Here is a 20,921-nt window from a genome sequence, read left to right as displayed (position 1 = left end):
GTTAGTCTTTTGCTTTTAATTAGAAAAGCCAGTTCCTTGATGACATCATCCTCCAGGAAGTGGCATAATTTTGGAAGGGAAACAACCGCACAAACATCTCTAAGTTTTAGCAATGGATTCAATGAATTCTGTGATGTTTTGTTAGCTGGATTCCAAAAACATTCATCCTATCATCCTAACTTTAGCGCTTTATTTCCCTCCTTTTAATTTTCTTGACATTGGGTAATTAATCAAAAGATATAAGTTGTAATTTATGATTAAAATGATATGTTATAATTAATGTTTAAGTGACTGACCAGGAACATATTTCTGAATTTTGGGGTCAGTAATATTTTAATGTTTTTAAAAGATGTCTGTTATGCTCACCAAGGCTGCATTTATTTGATACAAATTACAGTAATCTATTGTGAAATATTATTACAATTTAAAATAACTGTTTTCTATTTTAATCTATTTTAACAATAATAATAATTAATTCCTGAATATTTGCTGGAAGCTGTATTTTCAGCATCATTACTCCAGTCTTCAGTGTCACATGATCCTTCAGAAATCATTCTAATTTGCTGATTTGATGCTCAAAAACATTTCTTATTATTATCAATGTTAAAAACAGGTGTGCTGCATCATATTTTTGTGAAAACTGTGATACTTTTTTTTTTTTTTTAATTCTTTTGATGAACAGAAAGTTCCAAATAACAGAATATATTTGAAATATAAAAACTTTTATAACATTCTTAATGTCTTTACTATCTCTTTTGATCAATTTAACGCATCCTTGCTGAATAAATTAACTAATTTCAGTCAGAAAACCCCAAACTTTTGAACAGTAGTACACATTTGAGTTTACGGTAATGCACAGTACAAGTTTACTGTAAACATTGTAAACGCGACATTGTTTTCTGTAGTTTGAGGTCACTTACTGTGTAAAACACTGAAAAATTGGAAGTGGAGGCAACAACCGAGGCCAAATCTCCATTACAGAATTCCCCGTTTCCAACGTATCCAGGTCCACATTCACAAGACACCTCTGTATAAGAGAAAAATGGCCATCATTTCACATCAAGACTGTTTAGATTCTGTAAAATGTTAAATTACATTTTAAATTAGAAGTATTTCCTGACCATTCATCCTGTAGCAGTACGCATCGTACGGCCAACTGGCGTTGACTGGCTCTTTGTACAGCACAATACCGACATGATTGTCTCCACATTTAGCAGAGGGAAACCGGATCGGATAGCCCACTTTCTTCCCATCAATCCATCCTGCCACACATAGATGCATTCCCAACTGGAACAATAAGAAAAGCTTTATTTTATAATGGAAATTATCCAGCCATTACTCCAGTTTTCACTGTCACATCATCCTTCAGAAATCATACTAATATGATTTGGTGCTCAAGACACATTTGTCATTATTAATCATTATCAATGTCTGAAAACAGTATTAATATTTTTGTGGAAAATGTGATGCATTTTCCATTGATCTTTGATGAATGAAAAATGTATGATTTAATAAAGATTTAGATTTTTTGTTTGCAGAACCGCTGTCTAAAGCTGCATCACATTTACCGTAGCATGGCGAAATTACATGAGCGATATTCTATTTCAATAGGAATCTGCGTGTTCAGGAGTTTCGCAGGAGGGCGAAATGGTTCCCCATCCAGTTTCCGCTTATATTCAAGTTGGTCATGTGAATTCACCGCACCAACCAACAGAAAGCTGCTCGGTTTGAAAGTGACTTTGATGTGTGAGCCTTGATTCATACATTGACAATAGGCCTTTTTTGGCAGCGATATTTTTTGGCACCTTAAGCTCAAAAGCTGTTGCTGTTACGACACCGTAAATGCAGGATGTGTGCAGTCTTAAGTCGGGGTCAAATGTCACCTGTTGCGCATCAGACAGCTGCGAGAACGTAGCAAGAGTGGCTCCCTCAGCCTTACAAGCTTCCTGTGCTCGGATGAAATCCAGTTTATACTTCCCCTCAGAAGAGCGCAGGTGGAAAACACCTGCAGTTTTTGCTGAAACGCAAGAACGAAAGAATTTGTTTCTAAGGTAAGACACTACAGGAAAAAGCACTGTTTCATGCATTGGTCAAATTTGAGATTTTGGGCTATTTGGACAATTTTCAGATCAGTGGAATTAAAACATTTATTACACTTTATCTTCTTGTGTCTGTAGATTTCAATTACAATACACATCTTTAAAAGCCGTGAGTCAGAAATCTCCACTTCAGCAGGACTTACATACACCAAACTATGTGTCTTGCCTTAAAAAAAATTGTTGTTAACTTTTTGAAAATCATACTGTGGAAATGAAGGTCTTTGCAAATCGCTTTGGGGTCGCAGCCACCGTTGTCCTCCAGACAGCGGTCAACAGGGGGCACCACTTTCTGCAAGCACTGGATTCCGTTTCCCACGAACCCACTGAGACATTCGCAGCGCCTCATGTTCTGCCACAAGGTAAATGTTACACATTTCGTTTAACTTTAACAGCTCTCGGCAAATAACAACAATGAAAAGCAAAAGTTCCACGTACAGGTCCTCTGTAAATGCATTCTGCGAAATCGCTGCAGCCACCGTTCGCCTCCTCTACACATCGGTTGATGGGCATGCAGATGCGTCCGTCTCCAGAGTATCCGGTCCGACAGGAACAGTTAACGTTGACACCGGTCTGCAAACAGTCTGCTTCTTCGTGGCAGCCTCCGTTATATTCACTGCAAAGATCCGGAGCTAAAAAAAAAAAAAAGAGTCAAAATATAGGATGAAATTCGATTTTATCCATTGGTAAGCATCCACAATAAGACTACGAATGTGTACACTTCTTGTTTTCCATTACAAATACCTGAAAATTCTTAAATCAAGATACTTTTACTTGAGAAGGAAAATGATGGAAAGGAAATAAAGGAAAATTTTTATATATTTTTGAATGAGAATTCAGAAGAGACATCTTACAGTCGATTAGTTCACCAAGGTCAAAAACTATAAAAATAATGATAAAGATATAGTTCTAAAAATAGTTCTAAATATAAAAGAATAGCAGAGTCCACACCACAACTATAACGACAACATCACAGAGAAAATATATACATTTTTAGAACAATGTTTTCCAGCTAATGAAGGATAAAAGCATTGACAGCCAATCAGAATCCATAATACTTTGAAGAGCTTTAGCATTTAAAGCAGAAGACAACATAACTGACGCTTAGAATAAACAGAATGATATTGTTTTTATAGTTATCGTTCTTGTTCTTAACACAATAGATGTGATTCGAAACCCACCCGTGCAGTTGATGCCATCTCCTCCATAGGGCTGCACACATTCGCACTGATTATTAGGGAGGCATACTGCGTTGAGATCACATGCGGGAGAGCAGACCGGCTTGACTTCTGTTCAATAACAGGCAAAAGAGAGTGTTGGTTAAAAAATGATTTAAACAAACAACAAAATGCACTTGATAGAAAACCAGAAAATTAACATTTAAATTTATGAATTGCTGCAAAAAATCACGCCAAAAAAAAAAAACAAGAAAAAAAATAAATAAATCAGGATAAAAATATAAAGATAACTGAACTTGTTTCAAGGTAATATATTTATTAATCATTATAAAATAAATACAATAAATATAAGAAATGTGTTTATTTTTCATACACCAATATACATTTTTTCTTGTTTTTTAGTATAAACATCACAAAATCTGGTTTCATTTAATATCGTCAAAATGTAATAAAATTTTATAAAAGTAAATTTGTCTTGTTCTAAATACTTTTTGAAGTACCTAAAATATTGAAGATTTTTTGTTTGCAGAATAGACTTCCATTGTAAGTGTGTAATTGTATGGAGCCCATAAAGTGACATGGTGAAAAAATATGAGATGGGGAAAGCAAACATTTTGCGAATGAACACACAAGTTTGTTGGGGGAACTCAAGCGAACACAACATTTCTTGGTGGAACACATTTTGCAAACAAATGTAAGGTTTCCTGGGGGAACCCAGACATTTTGCTAGGGAATGCAAAGTTTGTCGTGGAACTCAAATATTTTGCAAGCGAACACAATTTTTTTTGGGGAACGCAAATTTTTTGTGAGTGAACATAAAGTTTCCCGGGGGGACGCACACATTTTGCTAGCGAACGCAAATTTTCTGGGAGGAACTCAAATATTTTGAAAGCAAAGAAACAAATTTCTTTGGGGAACGCAAATTTTTTGTGAGTGAACGCAAAGTTTTTCGGGGGAACACAAATATTTTGTGAGCGAACGCAAACATTTTGCTTGCGAATGCAAAGTCTCTAGGTGTAACGATCACCAGCTGGAGTTGCCCTTGAGAGCCAACAGAAGACTTCGCCACATATGGATCCAGCAGTTGTCAGCAACCAGGCCCTGAGGAAGTTCCTTTCTTCTGTGTTCCAAGATGGCCAGCCTATTGAGAGGTATGCGAGGGACTTTTTGTCTTGCTGTCATCTGGGAACGTTAAATGACACCCAGCTCATGGACCTGTTTTTGAGCGGGCTGGATGATGATGTTGCTCAATTGATGCCGAAGGACTATACCGGCTGGACCCTAGAAGGGTATGTCGACCTGGCCCTCTCCTTGAGCGGTACGACATTTACTGTGGGCTTGGCTGATGAAACACCCTGCAAGCTCACAGTACCCCAAGAGCCCTCACCGCTGGCCGCGTCCAGTCCAGGGTCTTCACAGCTCCACGTCCAGTCTGCCCAGCCAGAGTCAGTTCACGTCTTGCCCGCCCGACCTGGGAATCATCACGTCTTGCCAGCCACTGGATCGGTCTATGGACGTACAGGACCGGTTTCCAGCGTGGCCGATCCCCCGCTTATGTCTGCATGCGCTGCCAAGAGGGCCATCGTTCTAGGGTTTCGTCCTGCCGAGTCTACGCATCACGTCACGTCTGCAGAGCCAGAGCTTCACGTCAGTCCCGTCAAGCTCAGAGCGTGCTGATCCTGATCCAGAGAAATGTCGTACCGCTCAAGGAGAGGGCCAGGTCGACATACCCTTCTAGGGTCCAGCCGGTATAGTCCTCCGGCATCAATTGAGCAACATCATCATCCAGCCCGCTCAAAAACAGGTCCATGAGCTGGGTGTCATTTAACGTTCCCAGATGACAGCAAGACAAAAAGTCCCTCGCATACCTCTCAATAGGCTGGCCATCTTGGAACACAGAAGAAAGAAACTTCCTCAGGGCCTGGTTGCTGACAACTGCTGGATCCATATGTGGTGAAGTCTTCTGTTGGCTCTCAAGGGCAACTCCAGCTGGTGATCGTTACACTAGGGGTAATGCAAATATTTTGCTAGCGAACTCAAAGTTTCTCAAGGGAATGCACTACATTTGTAAGAAAAAGCAAAACATTGACCTAATTTTTTGACCCATCTCATATTTTTTTTCTCCACCATGTCCCTTTTAGGGGCTCCCTTTAGGGGCACCATGGTGATATTTGTCAACAATTTATTTCTTTTCATTGTTGAACAAGTCAAAAACATTTTCTGCGGTAATCTACACAGATTTCGTCTCGTATTTAACCCCAAACATATCTTAATAATCCAATACATTCAATACAGTTTTCCATGTGAAGCCTGCTCTTACCGATTTTTGATTCACAGTATTTACCAGTCCACCCCTCTTGACAGAAACAGATGCCATCACCATCCAGACCATCATTACATTTGCCATTGCTGGTGCAGTTACATGCTGTGAGAAAAAAATGTTAACACAAAGTAGAGTAGTACAACTACCATAAAAATACATTTCAATATAAAAAAGTCATCAGTCTCCAGTACCTCGTGAATTTAGAAAATTGAAGTTTATTTTTCTTACCCTTTTGGAAAATTCTTGAATTTTCTTCTTTAAAGCATAAACCTCGCTATATTTTTGTGAGATTAATGCAAAAATTTTTACAAAGACCAAAAACTATTCGAAAAGTGTGAAAACTGACAATGATTTCAATTAAAATGGTACCAGCCAACTTGTCAGTAGCTCTATTTTATCTCCTTCCAAAAGCCAATTTCTACCTACAGTTCTGTTAATTTTGGACTCGGTTCCTACATATTATGTAGTACCCTGCATAATTATTCTTACAGTTCGGTAGTCTGATTTGCCTGTTCACTTAGTCTTCACCAATGATTGTGCATATTGCATAAGGAATTGGACTGTTTAGGAATAGTTCACGGATTTAAAACAGGACTGACTGAATGGGTTACCTGTGCAGTTCGGCCCAAAGTGATTCCTTTCACACAGCTCACAGCCTGTGCCAACAAAACCACTGTGACATTTACAAGCTCCTGTGCCGGTGCGCCCATCATCGCAGTCTCCATGCTCTCCACACGGCGCCTCGAGACCACCAGGACACACTAAACCACAAACCAACACAGTTTTACACCTACTGGCTGCATCATTTCATGTAACATTTGTTCAATTCTCACCTTGACAGTCTCTTCCGAAGTGGTTTTTACAGCACTTTGCATCCCACGTCATTTTCGTACATATCCGATTACAGCCAAGCCAATCTCTGTAGGAGTTGTATCCGTAACCGTACGAGTACATACCGTAATAACTGGGCCGTCTGTACATGTAAGGGGAATAGGGTCTTCTACATATGCTAGTTCTGTTCTGTAAGAAGAGATCAGTCTGGATCAATGCATGCTACGTTTGTATAAGCGTGAGTCAATATAGTGCTGACTGCAAAAGCTTTGTTAATGCAACAGAACCAAAAAATATAAAAAAGTCAATAATAAACCAAAAAATAACAAAAAGTAAATCAATAAAGTGCTGACTGTTTAAGTTTCGCTAAAGCAACAGAACCAAAAAACAACAAAAAGTCAATTAAGTTCTGACTGTTGAAGGTATGATAACGCAGCAGAACCACAAATCAACAAGATATGATGAGATACACTCACTGTGTCCTCTGATCCGAGGGGACAACGGGATTGCGAACCGCAAGAACCGCAAAGTCCCTGAAAACAAACAACACTGTTATCACAACGTTAGGATGGCCCACATGTTTTAATGTTCAAATCACTTTGAAGCAAGTTTGTTGTACCAGTAGTGGAACTAAGTTGAAAAAAAAATGCACAAAATGTTCTGCACACATGCGCTTTTTTCCAATTGTGCTTTACTTTTTATTTTGTGCCATTTTTGGTGATATAAATAATCTCACTTAAAATTCTAAGAGCATGAACATTATCTTAGTCTCAAATCAACAAGTTTTGTACCTTTATCTCTATGCTTACGAAGTCATCGCAGCGAGCGCCAATGCTCGGCGGCTCCAGAAGCTGATCAATCCCATGAGCGACACCTGAATCGAACTGCATGTTTCGCGCTACGATTCTGGCATTGTTTCCATTGATTAAGATGTCGCCCTGAAAATCAGTCAATGAGACGTGAGCAAATTCACATTCAAATGTCTAACAATAAAACGGCAATGAATGAAACACTTCAAATGAATGGTGCAGGGTGTAGTTCCCAATCTCATATTTCAGACTTTTTTTTTTTATCAGGATGTGTTAGCTAAATTGGCTTATGTCAAGTTTTAAATGTTCCACAAAGAGAAATTAAAAAGACAAATATGTATTTATATTTCTAATAATAAATATTTTGTTCCAATTCTGATATTTTGAATTCTTTGCTCATTATTCCTCATCCAAATACTTACAGTTAAATCTTTGTTGCAGCTGAATCTGAGCTCTGATCCAATCAATGTTTCCAAGCTTCTCTCAGCAGTGAGAGCAACAGCAACTACCTGGAAACATACAACCAAAACAGTTTTGTGACCCTTAAAAGAAATGGCAGTACCATGGTACAGTGATGCTATCAAATGGTAACACCATGGTACTTTGATATATAACTTGATTTCATTAAATGTTTTAAATCATTTCACAGAATTCATTGAGGTTTGAGTTTCATTTACTCTCTGGTCGCGGACTATGTGAGCTTTGAGGTAGGCTTGTAGTTTATCACGATGGTCTTCACTGTACAGCCATGTCTTTCTATCCTCAGGGAGTCTGTTAAAAACGTCATCCGTTGGCCAGAACATGGTGAATGGGTAAAAGGGTTGATGTTGCACCACATGCATCAATTCTGCATCCTGTTTAGATGAAGACAGGCATGATGTTTTTGGAAGACGTTTGTAAGAATAATGCATCTGGATTGATAACCAAAAAATCGGAATCTACAGCAAAAATATTACCTGCAGGAGCTTGCTGAAGATTTTGAAGCCATATTGTTCAGCAGCTGCTGTAATGTTCAGCTGCAACATAAATTGAGTTTCACTTTGTGGAATGATATTTTTATTAAATATTTAATTTTTTACAAAAAAATGGTAGCCATTGGTTGAGTTACATACAGTAGTGTTGATATTTGCCTTGCCCGTTAGTTCGTACGGAAAGAGGACCTTGTCTATAAAATGTATGACTCCGTTGGAGCACTCAACGTCACTGGTGATGATCTTTGTATTGTCATTGATGTACACAACACCCTGAGAGACAAAGGCATATGGTTCAGATCAGCTTTTCCAATAAGGGGAAATGATTTGCAGAGACATTTTTTCACCTTTGTAGGGGAAATTGTTATAATCACCTAATTAAATGAATCTGTGTTGTCTTTTATATGTAAAATTATTAGATGTATTCAATTCAGTTAATCAATCAGAATACTATAGGCTACTGCCAATAAAATTTGATCAACCTCCACAAAAGTCATCTTTACACTACAAACATGGCATTTACCGTTTTCTTAATGATGCTTAATTATTTTCAAAGGTGGAATAATTGTGTTTTTTCGCCTCAGTATCTTGAATTTGGAAGGCATTTTTGTTCATTTTGGTGGCATTTTTTCCCCAAGCCACTGTTAATTTCCGACCTTAATTCAATATCGAAAATACAAAATGTGTTTGACACTTCAAGTACTCACATCTCTAACGCTGAAGCGTAATTTATATCCGCTACTGGTGACAACTTCTTTAACAGATTTGAGGTCTGATTCACGCAATTCTTCACAACTGACAAGGTGGTAACGCACCAGATCTGGCATGTGACTTGAATTTATCCATGGTTCAATCTGTGGAGTCTGTCATGACAAGAAATTATATGAAATAACAAAAGAAAATATTTGAAAACTTTTTGATTTGTGCAAATGTACAATGGTGTCCACTATTTCAAAAGAAAAAAAAGTGCCTTCGCAATCTTGCATGCATTTAACTTTTAACACAACTTCGAAAAACAACATTTATTAAGTAACGCCTACTTTTTACTATCCAATCAATACCGATATATTAATGAATATCAGGTGACATCAGATTAGGTAAGCAAAATTCTTAGCACATTGGATGAACTGACTTATAATGTTATAATATTTTTGTGTGATGCAGTTTGTGGGAGCGCAGCATACCGAAAAATTAGCGACATAATCTGCATGAGGTGCAAACACAGTGAAAGGTCCTTGACTGTACAAATCTCGGACTCTCGATGCCTATAACATACACATATTTCACATTATTATTGTAAATATATTTCAAATATATAAAGAAATTAGCTAGTTTAAACATGCACTTACACCGAAACTTCTTCGCAACCATGCTGCCTCAGGAATACGAAGAAGCTCCTGCAATAAATTCAGAGATTCATTTTAAAAGCAGAAGCTGTTGTTTATCATGTTTGGTCAATCATTATATTTAACCTAAAATTCATCTTAAATGATACTAACTCTACTGACAGTTCCTGCACACTTAAAACCATCTCCTTTGTAGCCAATATAGCATGTGCAATTACGTTCCCCATCACCGAGGTATCTGCAAACAGCATTAATGCTGCAGTCGCCATTATTCTGTAATAAAACAAAAAATTATTGCATACAAAAATACCTTATAGATTTAAAATAATTTGCCATAATACTGTCTTTGAAATATGTTACCTTCCGACAAGGATTAACTGCAAAACATCTATGTCCAATGGAAATAAAACCAGGCTTGCATGCACATGCAACCTGTAACAAATGTAATGCACAACATTTTAATTTTCACTTCTTAACGTTAACACTTGTTGTTAGGCATTGACTATAATTGGTGACACAAACCCTGTTTGGTCCAGTTTTCATGCATAAAGCATTTTTGTCACATCCTCCATTGTCCACTAAGCAGGCGTCTATTTCTGCAGTGAAAACACAATTACACAAGTTTAAAAAAGTAAATGCTTGCAGACAATGCAAAACTGATAATTGAGCCCAATACAGAGCCCTGAGGCACACCCTAAGCACACATCACATGTACATGAAACGGTAAATAAAACATAATCAATGCTAATTATAATACTAAATTAACATCAAAGAAACTCTGACCAAGACCCTCTGCACAACAAAAACAACACTATAGGAATCAGAAAAGTTTTAAATGCTAAACAAAAATAAAAATGTCACACAGATGCATTGATGCACACGTCAAATCTAAAACACAAATTTCATTGGATCCATGCTACCCATTTGGATATTACAGGAAGTGAATCACTCTTTTACCGAGACACACAACCCCATCACCAACGAAGCCGGCTTTACATGCGCAGCTCCTTTCACCGGGCGATGTTTTTGTGCAGTTTGCATTTGTGGAACACCCTCCATTGTCTGTGGCACATGGGTTAATTTCTGTGGAAGGCGTATGCAAAGCATTTACAATAAGACCAGGAATGTGTATTAAGAAAGTAAACAGGGTGAATATTGATTTCACAATCACTGAGAAAAAAAACTTAGCAATGAAAGAGACAAACCTTTGCAAAAAGTCCCGTTACCCTTATAACCAGCTGTACAGGAACAAGTTGGAGGAGTCCCTGAACCTCCTGAGATACAGCTGGCAGAATAATATTTAACTATAAACACTGATGAATGTGTTAAAAATATATAGTGCCTAATATGTATATTTTACATACTTACTTGGCATTGACATCACAAACTCCACCACAGGCATCATCAACTACCGCTGCAAAATACAAATTTTTATGACGTCAAGTGCATTAAGGTAAGAAACATGCGATCTGACACAAAATGTTGCCATTTGACCTTAATACTGACCAACAGAGCAACTCACTCCCTTCCAACCTTTGAAACAAATGCATTGCCCATTTCCCTCCATACCGTCCAAACATTTGCCATGTTCACAATGACATTCTGCCGAACAAAAAAAAATTGCTTTACAAGGGTTTGTTCAAACAGAATGCCAAGATCGTAGAATAAAAAAATTGCTCATAGATGTTACCTGACTTGCAGTCTTTTTCGTATCTCCCAGGTTCACACATCTCACAGGCCGTTCCATGGAAGCCCTCTTTACAGAGACACTCCCCGCTGCCGAACAGCCCGTCCTGGCATTGGCCGTTGTTGGAGCACCAGTTATCCACAGTCCCAGGACATTTGGAGCAATCATGCCCAAAGTATCCTGGACAGCAGGAGTGGTCCTGGAAGGAAAGTTATTATGAGGCCTGAATCTGAATTTAAAGGTGTAAACCCAACCAGTCCAGCACACAATACTCCGGTCCAAAAAGCATTTCTAGTTTCGCGATCTTGATTTAACAAATTGTATTGTTCCGAAATGTGTCCAAACAGAAGTATAGCTTGCATATTCAGTGTTGCCACAAGTGGGCGCTGTAGAAGAGACTATTATAAACTCTTCTTCTATGGTTAGTTTTTTCTTTCAGGGTCAATGAATGTCAAGACGAAGCAACAGTTTGAATTTTGTTATGTAAATAGTTCAGTTTGAAATAAAGTATGAATATAGCACAATGCCTTACATCCTTCCTCGACATCCTTAAAGGGATAGTTCACTGAAAAAAATAATAATGTCATCATTCGCCCTGATGTCATTCCAAACTTTTAAGAATAAACTTTGAAACACATATGATGACATTTTTAATGAAATCTACAATGTTTCTGTCCCTCCATTGAAAGTCCAGGTAACCAAAACTTAGAAGATCTAAAAATGTCATAAAGTCATCATAAATCAAATCCATATGAATCAAGCACTTTCATTCAAGTCTTATGAGGAGATACAGTTGCTTTATATAAACAGATTTCATTTAGACTTTTATTTACAGAAACCTCTCAGATTTCATTAAAAATATCTTAATTTGTGTTTCGAAGATGAACCAAAGTCTTATGGGTTGGGGGGTAAATGACGACAGAATTGTAATTTTTGGGTGAACTAAACCTTGCACCGTCCTCATTGAAATCGACGGATCTGTAGCGTAAACTCAAGTATAAGTGCCCTCAAGTACATACAACAGGACTGTGCACCACAATCAGTGACGACCACAATTTAATCAAAATTAAGTACCTTTGTTGTTCTCAAACAGTCAATGTGACAGCCCGGCACCATTATTCTCTTTTTTCCAACTCTTGTCCTGTATTTACAGTTTGACTTCATATTTGGAGGGTACTTTGGCTGTATCTGAAGAAACGATGAGAAGAACGAATCATAAACTTCCTTTTTCTTACTTTTACCATTATGAATAACTTGAAAGTTAAGAACAAACTAAAACAACAATGAACCCATCTTACAGGTTTGGCATCATAAAGGCATTTTGGTGCAGCAGTACAATCTCCACAGCGGCCCTGCAAAGAAAGCAAACGTTCCTTAGCTTTGTTCGTAACGCCACTTCGAGAAAGTAACCTTAGAAGTACCAACAGAAACTTACAGAAATTTTTAAAAACACTTCTTTACTGCAGTGGTTCTTGTGAAGGTCTAAGACACGTGGGATCCCGAACACTGTGCCATGCCTCGTCTCAATGAAGCTTCCGTTTATGGGAACGTCATTGGCCATTGTCTGGAGTTTAGGAATAGTTAATCACAGCTATTTTCATCTAAGCACTGTATAGAACATGAGTTGTTGCCAGTTGTGCAATACCTGATTTTCAGTGTCCACATAAAACATGATCTGAGTGCCATTTCCCAAAAACGTGTTTTTGAAGAGTCCATGGCCCAAGTGTTCAGGAAAGAGTTGCTCGCTTGTAATTACATGATATTTTACAATGTCTTTACTCTGTTGAAAAGAGACAATTTCGTCAACTTTATGACTGATATGATCAAACATTGTTTCAAAAAGTTTCACTCACCAGTTGTGTAGAGTTTGTTTTATTCAGGTACTCTTTTATGGCACTGTCATACGGGACAAAAATGGTGTAATCTCTAGTTGGGATACTGTTTTCCAGGTCGTAAAGCTAAAAAAGTAGAAACAACTATGCTTGTGTAACAAAATCAATATTCAGTTATTATGTTACTCTTTTTGGAAATATCGAGTAAGTTATATCTCTGGGTAAATGGCAGAAACTCACCAGTGCCGCCTGCCTGAAAAGGCTGAATGCTGGCGTGTTGTTTAGGAGCTTCATTAAAGTGGGAGGTGGTGGAGGAATATCAGATAGAGCGGGTCGAAGAACCTGCGAGAAAAACAGATTTGTTATGTATAAAAATGTTCATATTTCAAAGAATGAGGTGAATAATATGGCCTATTTCAGAAGAAAATCTGAGTGATCCTGGAAAAAATGTGGCACCACAAAGCTAGTTTGCCAAGGTGCTGTTAAGATGTTCTAAATGTTTTAGGTTGTTGCTAGGGTGTTGCTATGCAGTCGATAAGGTGTTCTAAATGTTTTCAAGGCAATTCTATGCAGTTGCTAAGAGGCTTTGTGTGTGTTTAAGGGATTGCTATGTTGTTGCTATGGTGTTTTAGGTAGTTGCTAGGGCATTGCTATGCAGTAGCTAATGTGTTCTACATGTTTTTAGGCCATTGCTAGGGTGTTGCTATGCAGTTATTCTAGTCTCTAGATATGTCTTGGGTCCCTCCTTTTATGTAAGTCCATGGGAAATCCCATTTTCTTGTTTGTTGTAAATTCGTTGCACAAAAAGTGTGGAATGCACTTAAGTTTAATACTTTTGGTTTGGTATTTTAAAAACCAGACACCATCTTTGCAAAGTTTAATTACCGTGTCAATAATGTGAATGCACCCATTTATTGCCTTGAGGTCTGGGACAAGAATGGTAGCATTGCCGATCATGAGCTCCTAGGGACACAAGGGTGAACAGGTCAGTGAAAGATGACCAATTTAAGGCTGTAATTAATCCGAGGGGTGGGGTTTGTGTGACCGTTACCCTGCCGTTGCTTTGCACCTCCCATTTAGTCTTTCCTATAGTCTGGACTGTTTTACCAACTTGCTGCAGTAAGTCTTCAGAGGTGTAGATCCCCTCTAAAAAATGAACTCTAGACAGAAATTGCACACAGGAAATTATCTCATGGTATTTATTCTCTTCTGCAAACCTCATAAATCAGTTCTCAATGTCAATCCAAACACATACTGCAGAAGGTGAGGCAGCCTGTAATAATCAAACCAAAAAGCCTCGTCTGAATCGCTGAGGTTCTTGAAAGCAACTTTAGATGGAACCAAAGCCGTGACTCTGCTGTCACTCTCAATCACTTTGTGCCTCTGAAGACAAACACAAAAATGTTGTAGAATAATATTTGTGTAATAAATAATCTCTTTCAATCAGGTCACTATAATTTTTTGTAAACAGACTCATTGACAATTTACTACAGTAAAGATGTACTTACTTTAAGGTAGCGATTGAAATTATAAAACACAGAATTTCCATCTAGCTCCTGAAAATAAAAACATTAATAAAAGTTGTATTTAAGTTGTATTTGTTACAGTGTAATTATATATTTAAGTACTGTGTAATATTACTTAACAACATGTACTGTATAGGGTTAGGATATGATTAGGGTTTGGTTGAGGTTTAGTTTAATTAGTTTAATTTACTGTTATTACTATGGTAAGTACATGTAACAAATGAATTTGATCCAAATCAGTTTTTTGGAACAAATCTATTATGAATATGTCCATTGTGTATATGTATTTGTGTGTGTCCATGATGTTGACAGCCGATTTAAATCCTTATGATTAAAAGAATGCGTCACCTTACCATAAGCATGTTTCCATAACACGTGAGTCCGTCACCTTCGTATTCTCTTGGGCATGTGCATTCACGTGTTCCAGGACTCTTCAATTTACATAAGGCCTGGAAACATTATCGGGCAGTTACACAACATTACATACTAGCATAATAGAGTTTTAGCCTTAAAGTTAGCCTCATTTTGACTGGTTATTATGTTGTACATAACTCTGCAAGGGTGAAATACAGACCAGAGAATGGCAGCCTCCGTTATCGGACAAACAGGGGTTGACGATTTTACAGGCGATGCCATCTCCCATGTAGCCTTTCTTGCAGCTACATTCATTCTGAACAGAAAAATAAGTTGAACAAAACTCAGGTCTGGGTGTGCAATGGTAATTTTTCTGGTATTAATTCAGTCTCTTTCCTAAAGTTCCTTTGGAGAATTGCAAACTTGCATAAGTCAGACAATAGTTGTCAAGGAGTACAGAGCTATAAAATAATTGTGGATAACAGCTCAGAGCATTTGAAATTCAAAGAATTTGATGAGAAATATATATTGTATATATACAAGTTTATATTGAGATCTCTGACTTGATTGCAGACTTTGGTATTTGAAACATTGTTGTGATGTCTAGCCCTTGCATTACGTAAAATGTCTGGATACGATGATCGTTGTTCCAGGTCAGATTGACCCTAACTGGATTGAATAAAATTCACTAAAAATTATACTATTTACAACACAGTTATATTTCTTTAAACTGCCAAATGCAAAAAATGTACATATAAATATCATCAGAGGCTAGTTGAGAAACTGACAAAACAGTTTGACAAAAATGTGCATGTCAAATTGACCCTCTAACATCCTATTCGCTATAGAAATTTCGTACACACATTCCACAACACATCAGACTGTTGAAATGTTCATGACCCTAAATGAGGAAAAAGTCACAAACTTCCAAGAAAAAACATCTTAGGATAACCTGTATTTCTAACTCGAAAATGTGTTCTGGGCAAATTGACCTGGACTAGAGACTAATTTAAGGACTAGAGAAGACATGTAGATGCAATTAGAGCTCCATTTAATCTCAATACTGTCTAGGAGAGACAATTGATATATTACTGTCCTACAGGTTAACTGTATCCTCACAGGTTATTTACCAATCCAGGTTATGGTATCAGGATCATTACCTGTCCTGGCGCAGTCGGGGAGCAGTCTGCATTTTCATGACATCCACCACGACTCTCCAGCAGGCAGTTATTGATCTCCACACACAAACTCCCATCACCGGTCCATCCTTCCCTACAAACACAGTTCACCTTTCCAGCATCGTACGTACACATGGCCTATTAAACACACACACACAAAAAAGAGTTAAACCGACTTAAATACCTGAACATTGTCATATTGCGCATGTTTCAGCAGGGTGTATAATAACGAATACAAAAGTTGGCTTTCATTCTATTTCTGCTGGTTTTCATAGCATTTCCAAACCTTCTGCTGATGTAACTAAGGCTGGAGGGAGAAATGACATTTACAGACTACTTTCTAAGTAGCGACACATTTCACACAGTAGGAGTTGCTTTGAAAGCCCATTTCCGCCACATAAGAAAAGAAAAAAAAACATTCTTTGGTAAAATGTGAATATGACATAAAAAGTCGAAATTAGGACATCCTAATTGTTTTTCCTTTTTTTTTTTTTTTTGGCTCATCCCCAATCTCTCTCTACAATTATTTATTGACCTTCTTGGCTTCTTTTTAATGGTGGCACACTGCCAATTAGTTTATTATTATTATTTCAATATTATCTTCACTCTTGTGGCTAAACAAATTTCACAAAGGGCCAGAGGTTTCTTAGCTCATATTGCCCTCAGACTTTTCTACTAAAATATAATATATTTCTAATGAAATTACTACATTCTAGCGAATATGTTAATTCTATAATGAAAAGTCTGATTCATTCTATTGACATGAACATACTGTTGTTTTAGTTTGTGCCAGACAAATACAGCTCTGATTAAATTATAAATGATCAGAATTATCAGGTTTTTTAATTTTTTAATGTTTACACATTGCATCCTCAAGTAACTTCAGTGTAGTTATCTACTTTTTGTTTTACTCTTACAACAGAGGTGCAAAAATTCAACCCTGGCCAATGCTGGAAATCATTTTCATGTGTCAGTTTGAATCAAAGGGGCGACTTTGAATCGCTGCAACTTCTGAATTTTGATGTTCTAGTAAAAACAGGGCAGACATCACTTTATATTTGAGGGCTAGAGGCAAACTGCCGGAAAATAAGGGAAATACATGTGTCTCACATTGACGTCGCAGCCTCCTCTCTCAGGCTGGAGGCAGAGATTGGTTTCAGTGCAGGTGTAACCGTCTCCTTCGTATCCAGGCAGACAAACACACCTACAGCACAATGTGCAATAGATCAATAACACGCCAAAGACAGACGCCGATTAACAAGTCGGCACATTACAACAGTTAAACACAAAGACACTGACACAGCTAAGACGATTACTTCAACGGGCAGTGCAGAGTAAAAGTATGGGGTTGTAAAAAACATAAAAATAACGTTTGTCAAAATACTGGCCGAAAATGTAGTCTAAAATAAAATAAAAATCTGACTGTAAAATAAAGTCAAATAAAATGATGGGAATTGCAGGGTAAAAGTATTTGATTGTACTTTTACCCTGCAATCAAAGTAAAGTAAAACAATCAAATATCAAAAACATTTCTAAAATTAAATTAAATTAAATTAAACAACAATGACAGTAAAAAAATAAAGATTAATAATAAAATAAAGTAAAATAAAATAAAATGATGGGAATTGCAGGGTAAAAGTATTTGATTGTAAAACAATCAAATATCAAAAACATTTCTAAAATTAAATTAAATTAAATTAAATTAAATAAAACAACCCTGACTGTAAAAAAATAAAGAATAATAATAAAATAAAATAAAATAAAATGATGGGCATTGCAGGGTAAAAGTATTTGATTGTAAAACTATCAAGCATAAAACAAATTCTAAAATTAAATAAAATTAAATAAAACAACCCTGACTGTAAAAAAATAATAAATAAAATAAAATGATGGGCATTGCATGGTAAAAGTATTTGATTGTAAAACAATCAAGCATAAAAAAATGTATGTAAAAAAAATTAAATGTATTAAAAAAATGTCTAAAATTAAATACAATTAAATAAAACTATTTAAAAAATAAAATAAAATTAAATTAATTAAAATAAAATAAAATAAACATCCGGGCAGTCTATAATGATCTACACATCATGCTCAAGTGACACTAACATGGTTTGTCCATTGTTGTAGACACATTTGGCGTGAACGTGGCAGTGCACTAGGACGCCGTCTGAATTGCAAGGGGTGGGGGTCTGGTCACAAAGGTCCCCTGAAAACCCCTCCAGACAGGATCCTTTCCTACACAGCCCCATACTGCCAGGCCTGCTATCACAGACGCCATGGACACAGCGGCAATCTACAGGACCGAACAGAGCGCAAGGAGAGGAGAAGGTCACGACCGCTGGTACTGCATCAGCAGCGGGTCACGGACAAAGAGACAGAAGGAGGTACTTTGAACATAAAAAAAACATATAAGGTTTATAACTTCACCTTCATCACAGTTCTCTCCATGTTTGTTGGGGTCTGAGCAGAGGTGACACCCTACGCCCTTAAACGCTGGTTCACACTTACAGGAGCCGTTTCCATAGATGCCGTCAAAACACTACGGACGGAGACATGACAAATAAACATGTACTATCATGTACTAACATGTACAAATAAACTCACTTTCTTCTGCTGAAGTCGCGTTCATAGTGTCTTCATACTAACATACTTACAGTCCCTTTATCATAACATGGGTGCTGGAAACCTCCAATGCACGGCTTACAGTCCGGCCCATAGAAACCACTGCAACACTGCGGCGTCTGCAGACAAGATGGCAAAACATCTCACAGATTATTCATTATAAATAATTCAGAATATTTATTGATCAAGACATTTGAAGGAACTGAGACCTTGTTTTCATACCATCTGAGTAATGTTGCAGTATTTGGCACAGCCTTCCTCTAAGAACGAGTACGACCATCGGCGATCAGGAAGAGGCTCGCAGCCTTTAAGATGACCTGTCTATCAAGTGGGGAAAAAAACGCCCAAATGCAGCTTTTGTTTGAATAAATTATGTTCAACACTCTTGTCAGAGGTGCTCATGTTCTGATTCTCTTCATTTGTAATTGTAATGTTGAAAACCCATTCATTTAAAATGTCTTTTAACAATTGCGTATTGATTAAAGATGTCTGATTTAGTTAATAAATAACTGAAATTAGTATTACCAGCTCAACACTTCCAGGTGGACATTGTGTCTCATAAAGATGGCTACATCGGACGCAGGAACCCTATGGAGAGAAACAAAAAAAATTATAGAATTCATAGAAAATCTTTATTTATCATAATAAATAAATGAATTGTATTTGACAAACAAACAAAGAATTAATAAATAAATACAATTATTTATAAAATTATTCATTTAAAATATATATATATTTATGTATATATTTAATTAATCAATTTCAGTGTTTTTGCAATTCCATTTGGAAACTTGGCCATGCATTATTATTAAAATTAAATAAAGTTATGTTTGCCTAATAAAGTTGAAGATTAAATATTGTGACCAGTTCATGCAGAAGCCAGAATGTAGGATGACTATAATTAACCTATGATTTTATTTACTTCACATAAATTTGCTTAATATTTAGTGCTTTGTCCTAGAGAAGATTCTAGTGTTGATAATTTGTTTTACTGGCCACATATACAAGAATTATGTCATCACACATTAACAAAAAGATCCCAATAAAAAGGCACCTACAAATGTGATCCTGCTCCCATTAATGTCACAACGATGGGGCATTATGGGAACTATGGAGGAAGGTACAAGAACTCCATCGATCAGGTGAATGATTCCATTGGCCGCGACAATGTCTTTCGTTTCGAGAAGTATTCCTTTATCACCCAAGAAGACTCTTCCCTGTGGATTGATTGAGAGGATGTAAAAACAACATTCCCATTATTTTCGATTTCTTCTTAATGTACTGCCACTAAGTCACCAAATTTTTGTATTGTACACAGAATGAGGCCCAACACATTTGCCCCAAATCTTATAAAAATGTCTCATCGCCATCAGGAGTTACAGCCAATGCAATCAATGAAGGAGAGTCACTTACATCCTCAGAGGCATTGATCCTTAAGATCTCATTGGCCATGGTCGTAATCTCAGACATGCTGGCGAGCTGGTCCACAGTGATCTAAGTATAAGATACATGATATGATATATGTTATCCATTGCATAACTATGGAACTGGCCAAACTGTTTAAAAACTCAAACATACATTTAGTATTATACAAGTCACTGACCCAAATAGTCAACTAAATACTGCACTTACTGACTAGTTTAAAGACTAATTAAAAGACTAATCAAATCAAATTTGGTCTGTTAGCTATAAGGCTATATATATGCTAGTGTACTGAAATTGACAGTAACCTTTTAGCAGTTGGAAAATGGTCTAATGGAAACCCTTGTTCTGCCAAAGATCTGACACAACATTTGTACATAGCGTTTATTTTGAGTCTTGAAGCAACCCTACTCTTAACCTTGTAAATGCTAATCTCGCAAGAGCTTCACAGAACTAGATATCACCCAAATTATCTACTGCTCAGGGGCGTACACATTTTTGTCCAACTAAATGCGGTTTAAAACAGGATAAATAACTTGCAAATGACTAGCATTAGCATGAAGCAAATTATGGTCTTGCCGGCTGTGACAAACTAAACACTATAAAAACTTTTAAAAAGATAATGTGCTTCCCCAACTTCACATTTCAAGAAAACTGCATTCGTCAAACCATTTCAGGGGTTCTCCAAAGTGATGTACATAAATGCCCCATTTTAACGTCAAAATAACTGTGGGAAACCATTTATT

General features: G+C 37.0%; 1 protein-coding gene across 1 annotated transcript in view; it reads right to left on the bottom strand.

Moving 5' to 3' along the window:
- The window catches only part of stab1 (stabilin 1), a 36,178-nt gene that overhangs the window by 3,834 nt on the left and 11,423 nt on the right, over positions 1-20,921 (bottom strand). Inside the window, exons 17-63 of the mRNA XM_079890169.1 lie at positions 20,167-20,247; positions 19,812-19,970; positions 19,279-19,341; positions 18,976-19,074; positions 18,786-18,872; positions 18,559-18,670; positions 18,238-18,424; positions 17,242-17,335; positions 16,114-16,269; positions 15,174-15,269; positions 14,953-15,048; positions 14,582-14,629; positions 14,329-14,456; positions 14,125-14,233; positions 13,959-14,036; positions 13,314-13,415; positions 13,095-13,199; positions 12,887-13,021; positions 12,677-12,805; positions 12,540-12,593; positions 12,316-12,429; positions 11,245-11,440; positions 11,061-11,156; positions 10,923-10,968; positions 10,760-10,839; positions 10,512-10,637; positions 10,077-10,150; positions 9,915-9,986; positions 9,708-9,827; positions 9,558-9,605; positions 9,393-9,473; positions 8,916-9,071; positions 8,350-8,481; positions 8,194-8,253; positions 7,915-8,091; positions 7,660-7,746; positions 7,220-7,366; positions 6,905-6,961; positions 6,431-6,617; positions 6,209-6,358; positions 5,595-5,699; positions 3,278-3,385; positions 2,535-2,728; positions 2,304-2,448; positions 1,884-2,017; positions 1,122-1,287; positions 921-1,027 (exon numbers count right to left, since the gene is read on the bottom strand). Coding sequence (XP_079746295.1) covers positions 921-1,027; positions 1,122-1,287; positions 1,884-2,017; positions 2,304-2,448; positions 2,535-2,728; positions 3,278-3,385; positions 5,595-5,699; positions 6,209-6,358; positions 6,431-6,617; positions 6,905-6,961; positions 7,220-7,366; positions 7,660-7,746; positions 7,915-8,091; positions 8,194-8,253; positions 8,350-8,481; positions 8,916-9,071; positions 9,393-9,473; positions 9,558-9,605; positions 9,708-9,827; positions 9,915-9,986; positions 10,077-10,150; positions 10,512-10,637; positions 10,760-10,839; positions 10,923-10,968; positions 11,061-11,156; positions 11,245-11,440; positions 12,316-12,429; positions 12,540-12,593; positions 12,677-12,805; positions 12,887-13,021; positions 13,095-13,199; positions 13,314-13,415; positions 13,959-14,036; positions 14,125-14,233; positions 14,329-14,456; positions 14,582-14,629; positions 14,953-15,048; positions 15,174-15,269; positions 16,114-16,269; positions 17,242-17,335; positions 18,238-18,424; positions 18,559-18,670; positions 18,786-18,872; positions 18,976-19,074; positions 19,279-19,341; positions 19,812-19,970; positions 20,167-20,247 — 5,283 coding nt within the window. The remainder of the gene's footprint in view (positions 1-920; positions 1,028-1,121; positions 1,288-1,883; positions 2,018-2,303; positions 2,449-2,534; positions 2,729-3,277; positions 3,386-5,594; positions 5,700-6,208; positions 6,359-6,430; positions 6,618-6,904; positions 6,962-7,219; positions 7,367-7,659; positions 7,747-7,914; positions 8,092-8,193; positions 8,254-8,349; positions 8,482-8,915; positions 9,072-9,392; positions 9,474-9,557; positions 9,606-9,707; positions 9,828-9,914; positions 9,987-10,076; positions 10,151-10,511; positions 10,638-10,759; positions 10,840-10,922; positions 10,969-11,060; positions 11,157-11,244; positions 11,441-12,315; positions 12,430-12,539; positions 12,594-12,676; positions 12,806-12,886; positions 13,022-13,094; positions 13,200-13,313; positions 13,416-13,958; positions 14,037-14,124; positions 14,234-14,328; positions 14,457-14,581; positions 14,630-14,952; positions 15,049-15,173; positions 15,270-16,113; positions 16,270-17,241; positions 17,336-18,237; positions 18,425-18,558; positions 18,671-18,785; positions 18,873-18,975; positions 19,075-19,278; positions 19,342-19,811; positions 19,971-20,166; positions 20,248-20,921) is intronic.

The sequence above is a fragment of the Squalius cephalus genome (genome assembly GCF_949319135.1).
Source record: "Squalius cephalus genome assembly, chromosome: 13".
Lineage (NCBI taxonomy): Eukaryota > Metazoa > Chordata > Actinopteri > Cypriniformes > Leuciscidae > Squalius > Squalius cephalus.
This window is presented reverse-complemented; position numbering and strand designations above follow the sequence as displayed.